The 8,051-nt window shown below is 47.8% G+C and overlaps 1 protein-coding gene across 2 annotated transcripts in view; it reads right to left on the reverse strand.

Moving 5' to 3' along the window:
• TRHDE (thyrotropin releasing hormone degrading enzyme) overlaps positions 1 to 6,701 on the reverse strand; it is a 448,119-nt gene extending 441,418 nt beyond the window's left edge. For both annotated transcript variants that reach the window (XM_056130789.1, XM_056130788.1), the window contains exon 1: positions 5,489 to 6,701. In XM_056130789.1, coding sequence (XP_055986764.1) covers positions 5,489 to 6,411 — 923 coding nt within the window. In that variant the 5' untranslated portion in view covers positions 6,412 to 6,701. The remainder of the gene's footprint in view (positions 1 to 5,488) is intronic.
• Positions 6,702 to 8,051: the final 1,350 nt, after the last annotated feature.

Below are 8,051 nucleotides of genomic sequence, written 5' to 3' on the forward strand. Positions count from 1 at the left end.
GACCCAGGTAAATTAGAAAACTTGGTCAGTGTCATAAAGTTAAGAAATAGAATAGTCAGGACATTAACCATACAGTCTGGGACAGAATCCATGAACACATTACACACACACGAACACACACTTTATTTTTTTTTCCATTTAGCAACACAACCACAACTTGGCTACAGTTTGTTCTTAACAGACATGAAAATTAACCAAGACTAGAATTTTTTGAAATAATTCCATTCTATGATGATTTTTTTTCTTTGAGGTAAGGTCAATAATCAAACCTAAGAGTTCACACATCTGATGCATGCATTCTACCACCGAACCAGATATTAACCTGAGTTTTCTTTACTTGTGTGGTCATGGGAAACCATCTGAATAATTAAACTCAAATTTCACTCTGCATGTAATGACTAGTCTGTTCTGTAACCCTACACAACTGGTGTCAGAGCTCCTTAAACCCTGAGGCTACTTGGGCATTCAGAGACTGAGAAAATACACCTAGGGAAGGTGTATTTTCCCTAATTTAACCCCAATTCACCAGAGCCAATCTGATAGAATTTACTCTATTGTCAGGCCACCTCTATCACTAACACCACCATCCTGCTGTTTCTGGGTGAATCATTTCAAAATGTTCAAAAAACTGAAAAGAGAGGGAGATTATTTTCATTTTTTGCTTGTTTATTTCATCTTTGTATCTTCCTAATGCAGTTCTCTCTACTGGAGTCTCCATCCACTCTCTAGTGGCAAAAAGCAGGACTGCATGAGACAGAAATCTCTGGAGGATCCCAGTCATTGTTATAAACCTGGAAGCATGTGACAAATGAAAGGAATTCTTCTCACAAATAATTTGAAATACTATGATGACAAAGATGATTATTATCATTTCTAATGAATGGAAGGATAAACATGAAGTGAAAGAGAAACACTTCCTTTTGGACTATACAACGCTTATATATTAATGCTAAATTATTTCTTCCCCACAATTTTTATATCATTTTTTACAACTATGCTTAAAAAAGTAAATCCTATTCTTTGTATTCATATCAGATAAATATCTGCATTCTTGAACAAATCAGCACAGTTGTCCTGAACTCTTGCCTCAAGTTGATCCACATAAGTAGTGACCCAATTTGATTTGAGAAAATCAGCATGTCATATAAATCCGATGTGAGGTATCCAGTCACAGTCCTGTGTTCTTCTGGGAGAGATCCACCACACATAGTCCTTTTTAGAGTTGCTTTCAAAACTTTTCAACAAGACTCAGAGATCTCACAAATTTTTCAGTTCAGGGTCTTCCATGAAGTGACAAAAGTCATTAACTCCATCATGCTCACCAGGCTGAGTGAGAAAAATGAGACTGCCATCAACATTGAAACAACGTGAAGGCTTCCTCATTTTTACTAAATATCATGGTCATTAATTAAGTTCATAAATAAATATAGAAGGCATTATTATGGTACATGAATACCACAATGATCATATGCTGGACCATAAGATCCACAAGAGTCTTTTCAAAGAAGTATTTTATTTTTGCAAAATTCTTTGAGAACCACAAAGTTTAACTTTTTTAACTTTCTGTGAGTATAAAACATACTCACAGACCATGTTTCCCTTCAAATAACCGATTATAGAAAAGATCTCCTATTTTTATACTGCCACTGTCACAGCAGCATGTTAAAGACTCAATCAAAGTTTGTCAAAGAAAAAGAGTCTCCCTTTTGAAAGTGAATAAAATGTTCATTTACATTGGATAAATTTCCTCTTTCAATCTACCATCTGGATCTAAATTAAGGTACCCTACTTTGAACATGGGTATGCTCACCATCTGGCTACCCCAAAGAAGCAATTACTTCAGGTAAAAGAATGTTTTGCCTAATTCTAAGCTAGTATATGTTACTACAGGATGCCACAGCATAAATACACACCTCCTTTATCTGCTTCTACGTGCCTACCTGAGAAAACAGGGAAAGTGTATACTGTCTAATGAAGATAATTGACTACTGTGTGCAAACATTTCAAATCTACATTAATTCATTTGCAATACTCAGCAAGTGATGGCTTTCCTTCTAGTCAGATGAACAGACTGTAGAGCACTTGACTCCAGTAGAGGAAACTTGAACTTTAATTGGAGCTTCTCCTCTTTTTTTAACCACCACAGAGGAGTGTAAGAAAGGTTAAGTTCTCCCTGGAGGACAAAACCAGATCACCTTCAACACCTAATGGGAGAGAAAGCCTTCTAGGGATCAAAGGAACTCAGCACATAATGAAGAAATCTGTTTCCTACCCTCATCCAAATTCTTACTCTCAGACTTTAGGAATGAGTCAAAAAGTGAAGGTTGACTAGGTATATCTGTCTTTTTTCCACATAGGCTAAGTCAGGTGGGCTGAATTGTAATATTTATCTTTAAAATATTTCAAGTAGCATAATGTGGCTCCCCATTGGCCCATTAAATATTTACTTTCACTAATTAATTGGCGAAAATTATGAATAACTAATGACAAAGATATTTAATCATTAATCAAATGAAAATTAGAGTTTACATCTCCATCCTTTTCAAAAGTGTTTTTAAAATGTCATTAGATACTACATTATATTCCATTCAAAATTCTTACCAACAAAAATCCAACTCTGGTTGAGTTAGTGGCTCATATTGGCATATTTAAAAGTTTATAAATAGTTATAGGAACAACAACCCCCTCCAATAGATTAGTATGTGCAATGTTGGCATAATTGTGAAATATTTCAGTACATTTCTTTAACGTATCAATTTCAGTAGAAATATCAAAAAATTATAATATTTACTCTTACATTGAAAAGAGGTCAGAAAACAGGAACAAGGACTTTTTCTAAGACGCTATTTAGAAATTTAAAACATCTTATGATTTCTTGAAAGGCCAATCCCTTATTTCCATTGGGATGCAGAGTTAAGCCACATGTGCTCTAGGTTAAACTTCCAACCAAGTTATTTACATCTTTGGGGAAAACTGAGGAAAGAGTTTGAATACAAATATGTACTTCAGGTCCAAAAATCAGTTATGGGTCAAGCAGAAACATCTGGTCTTTTCAAGAGTGCTGTTAATTTGAAAGCACTGACCAAAACAACTCAGTTCCACCAACTATATTTTGGCATTGCTCTAAAAGCAGGATTTTATGCAAGTATTTCTTTTACCAATGCAAGATATATAGTGATGGTATACTACTCCCACTACTGACATTTTAACATGACAAACTTGTTTCTGAACTTAACATGCAAATTTTCCTTCTACAGCTTTTCTTCTATAGTTGATATTATGTGAATTTCAAAATGTATTTTTTAACCTGTTTTCTTTAGAATATATTGGTTGAATGGGGAGAATATGGTGAAAGGAAAATGAAGTTATCCATTCCGATCCTCGGTGCTTGAGGTTAAAATATATATATATATAAATATATATATATGTACAGGTGGTTTTAACTATCAAAACTACAGAAGTAGTAAGCAATTATATGAGATTACTTAATAAGCACTCAATAAAGTTCAAAATGTTTGTAATCTTCATAGCACAATGACATTTCCCATCTTCTTACACTATCATAGTTGTTTGGGGACTTTCCAGACACAATGAGCCCATGTGCAAGGATCAGAAAACCAAAGTTCCAGCCCCAGCTCTTCACTGACCAAGCCTGTTGACCTGGTGTCTCTGGGCACCTCTGAGCAGAGGTTTGCTGCTACAGTGAGACACCCTTAAGAAAGGAAAGGCTTGGGGCTGGAACAGTAGCACAGCCTTGCACACAGCCAACCTGCCTTGCACACAACCAACCCAGGTTCAGTTCCCTGAACCACCAGGAGTGATCCTTGAGCACCAGGTATGCCCATGACCCCTTCCATGCCCCCCCCCAGCTAAGCTAAAATAACACACACACACATACACAAAGAAAGAAAAGGCTTAACCAGTGACACCTTTGCTAACTTTCAACCTTACTGCACATCTAAGTTGTCTATTCCATTTTTTAAGTTTATTTCAGTTGTTCACCGGCTGCATGGCCACTTAATTCAGTGAAGTTATATCAAAAGAAATAGAGCAGAGCAAGACTACTTATTCATCCAAGAATACACTTAAGAATTTTCCATCTCCAGACATTCATAATCACTAACATTTGCAAAGGCACTCCTGGTGCCAGGTACCTGTTAAAGTGCTTTTCAGTGCATTTACTCATGGAGACCTGAAACAATCTTATGATAACAATATGATGATTAGTACCAAGTAACACTGAAAGTCTGGACCCTGAACCAAAGAGCCTGAGTCTGTGCCCCTTCTCCAGGGGTTCACTGTGTGACAAAGTTACTCAATTTCCCAGTACCTTCATTTCCCCAGTTGTAAACTGGGTAATAACACTGTTGCATAGTTTACTTATAGAACTGAGATACTACCTGGGGGACAGTAGGAAGAGGGACAATGATCAGGAGTCAATGATGAGAAGTCATACTTGTCAGGAACAGGTGACTTCAATTAAACAACCACTTCAAGTTGTCACAGCAACCAGACTAGAATTCTACAGTTGGGATCTGAGTTCAGTTCTGATGAAGCACAAAGTCTGTGCTCTCAACAACTACTGTAGAGTTCCCACAGCTTCTCAGAAATAATAAAAACTGCCCAAATCTGGAGGTTCAGGGCACTCACTAACAAGACACTGGAGGCTGGCAGCCAGCTTTCCTTCCTTGCCCGGGAATCTTTTTGAGAAGGAACAAACAACTGGAGGCACTCTGCCTTTGAAGACTTGCAGCCCCTGCAAGGAAGGGCAGCTTTCCCTTGCATTGACCATGGCCATCAATGATCCACCACACGCCCCCTCGGCAACACACACTCCCACCCCACTCCTTTATCCTTCTTTAGCCTCTGGGACCCACTGGACCCGCTTCAAATCTGAACTCCCAGTTTTGAAAAACTTTATTCAGGCAAAGCTCATCCTCTGCTCTATACCTGCCAGGTGGTGGTGAGAGGCTAGGAGACAGTGAGATTCCAGAAAGAAAGGTGCTAACCTGTTCGCCCTACCCCAACCCTTTACTGGGGCGTTAGTGCTGGCTGCCCTAACCTCTGGGCACTCCGGGATGTTTCCCTGGATGGTCACTTGGTTGGCAGGTTTCGGAGGACATTTGCACTTTCCAGATTATACTTCTAAAAGCAGAAACACAAGCAAAAACCGACCCTTCTATAAAAGATCCATTGGGCGGGCTGTTTAAGGAACTCAGACCTGAGGATGCAGGGGATCCCAGACTAGAGAAGAGTGGTTTCTGGCGCTGGGCACTGGGGAGTGAGTTAGTGGAGTTTCTAACGGGGAAAACACAGACGTCTAGGAGAACTCCAGGGCAATGGGTGAGGGTCTGACCTTTCCTTCACTTTTCTCCCCACCCTCAATTTCTGACTCTGTGAAGCTAGCGGGTCCCCGGGAACGCCGGCTGCCCCCAGTTCGAGCAGCTCGGCGGGGTGGGGCGGTACCCGGCACCGCCTCCCTCCGTACCTTCTCTCCCCGTGGAGCACGTAGGAGCTGCGGAAGAAGCCCAAGAGTTCGTTCTCGATCAGGGCGTTGTAGATGATCTTCAAGTTGTAATTCCTGTGCGCGTCCAGGGTTCTATTCAACACCACCACCAAAACCTGGGTTTGTGGGTAGAGGAAAAAGCCGGCCACTGGGACAGCCCCGGCCACCCGGTCCTCGGCCACCTGCACCTTCTCCACCGCCACCCGGGAAGCGTGCAGCACGACATAGCGGGTGGCATTCCTGCACGCGATCTCCACGTTGACCTCCCCCGAGAAGGTGAAGTTCTCCATGAACGCGGTGAGCATCAGATTGTAGTGCAGTGGTTTGAGGTGGCCGGACAGGCGCAGGTGCTTCCAGGGCTGCTCCCTCTCCTCTTCCGACGGCGGCGGGGCGGACGGGGTCCCCGGGGTGGCCTCCCCGCCCGCCCCGGGCGCCGGAGGGTCCACGCCAGCGGGGTGGTTGCGCGGGGCCGAGCCCGGGAAGCTGCCGTTGCCGCCACGCGCGGGGAAGCCAGCGGGGCCGCCGTCGGCGCCCGGCGCTGTACTCGTGCCGCACTCGTCGAAGCGCAAGCTGAGCAGGACGGCGAGCATGGTGACCGCGAGCAGCGCCACGATGGACACGGCGAAGGCCAGCACGAGTCGCTTGTGCACCGTGATATGGCGCTCGGTGGTCCGGGGTCGCACCCCGACGGAGTCTGCCCACGGGTCCGAGAGCCCCCTGCCGCCCGCCCGGAGTGCCGAGTCGTTCTCGCCCATCCTGGCCGCGAAAGGTGAGCAGCGCTTCTCAGCCCCCTCCTCCTCCTCCTCCTCCTCCTTTTCCTCCTCCTTCTTCTTCTTCCTCTTCTTTTTCTTCTTCTTCTTTTTCTTCTCCTCCTCTTGCTCCCCCCGCTCGCCGTCCAGGGCCATCACACTGCCTCCTCCTACTCTCCCGCCCCCTCCGGCACCCCCCGCGGGCGGGCCACCGGGGCCACCAGCCGCGCCGGCATCGGAGAGCGCACGAGGGGGCCGAGGGCGCGACGGCCGCGGAGACCCTGGGGAGGCTGAGCCGGGTTCTCCTACGAAGGGCTCCGGCCGCAGGTGACGGCCCCCTCGGCGCCCCCCATCGGCCCCGCCTCCCTCCCGACTCCCGCGGCCCCGGCGCGGGGCGCCGAGCGCTGGGACGCGCCCAACTTGGAGAGCGTCTGGCGAGCCCGCTGCGCGCTACTTGTCCGCCGAGCGCATCCCGGGGGCTGCCCCTGCGTGCCGCCGGCTGCTGGCTCGCCCGCGCCGCACTTTCCTCCCGTCTGCGGCGGGAAGGCACCCCGAGCGGTGGGGAGGAGGGAAGTTGGCGCCGCGGCTCCCTCCGGCTCGCGCTCTCCCCGCGCTCCAGCTGCGGCGTGCAGTCCCGGGGTGGGGTGTGCCGGAGGCGGCGGCGGCGGCGGCGGTGGCGGTGCCCGAGCCCGGCTTCCCGCAGCCCGGCACCGAGACACTCGTGGAGGAAGCGGCCGGGCGAAGTCCCAGGGCCGCAGAGCCGCTCCGGTTCCAATCTGTCCTGGAGAAGCCGCCGTCGCCCTCCACCCTGGACACTTTAAGCGGCGACGGGGGCCCTCGGCCGGACGTGGCAGAGCCGAGAGCTGGCCTCCTGCGTTGCGACGTCGCTCTGACCTCCGGAGACGACAAGTGAGCCAGAAGTGTCCAGCCGGGCCATCCCCCTTCAGGTAGACGAAGCTCTGGGTTTGCTCGGGCTCCCCGTGGGAGTGCGCGCGTGTGAGTGCGTGTGCATGGTGGGCGCGTGTGTGCGCGTGTGGACACGGGCTCCGGGTCTATGGCCAGGGCCACTCGGGCTGCATTCGGGGACCGAAACTCCCGGAGAAAGGCAAAGGAGAGCGCGAGAGAGAGAGCGCGCGCGAGGAGGCAGGGAAGGCGGGAGGGTGGGGAGCGGCGGAGCGGCAGAGGCAGACACTGGGAGATTAGAGAGCTTTTCTCCGCTCTGTCACACCAGACACCCACAGCCACAGAGGGGGTTGCTGAGCCGCCTGCAAGAAGTACATTGTAAATCTTCGGTGCAACAAGCCCCGCAGTCACCCCTCTTCCCGACTCCGTGGTCCCACCGCGCCTCCCGCGAGGGATGCTCGGAGCCTTGGGCTATGAACGCCGAGAGCCGAGCCCGTGCCAGCTGGGGAGATGAGGCAGTGTCCGGTTTCACGTCCCGCTCACCCGAGGAGGATGGGGAGGATCGTATGTAAATTGAATGAAATTCTCCGAAGCCCGGGTGCCTAGATTATACTGTTGTGATGAGTCCAGGTGTGCGGTGCTAAAACAATGCTTAGCGATGGAGCATCAACACCCCGCCGGAAGTAAAGATCCGGGACTGGGAACGTTTTCCCCTAGGGTGTTTTCTATTTTTAGCTGAGGGTATTAACATATCATGCCTACCGTGTAACGTTCTTCTTACCAAAATCTTGAGACTAAGGCAAACTGAGGATATGAGCCCCATTACTTCAGATTTACCGGAATAGTGAGCAAATATATTCCATGACTTGTCCATTTTTCATTTCACCTTAGCC

The sequence above is a fragment of the Sorex fumeus genome, unplaced genomic scaffold (assembly GCF_029834395.1).
Source record: "Sorex fumeus unplaced genomic scaffold, SorFum_2.1 ptg000081l, whole genome shotgun sequence".
In the NCBI taxonomy this organism is placed as follows: Eukaryota; Metazoa; Chordata; class Mammalia; order Eulipotyphla; family Soricidae; genus Sorex; species Sorex fumeus.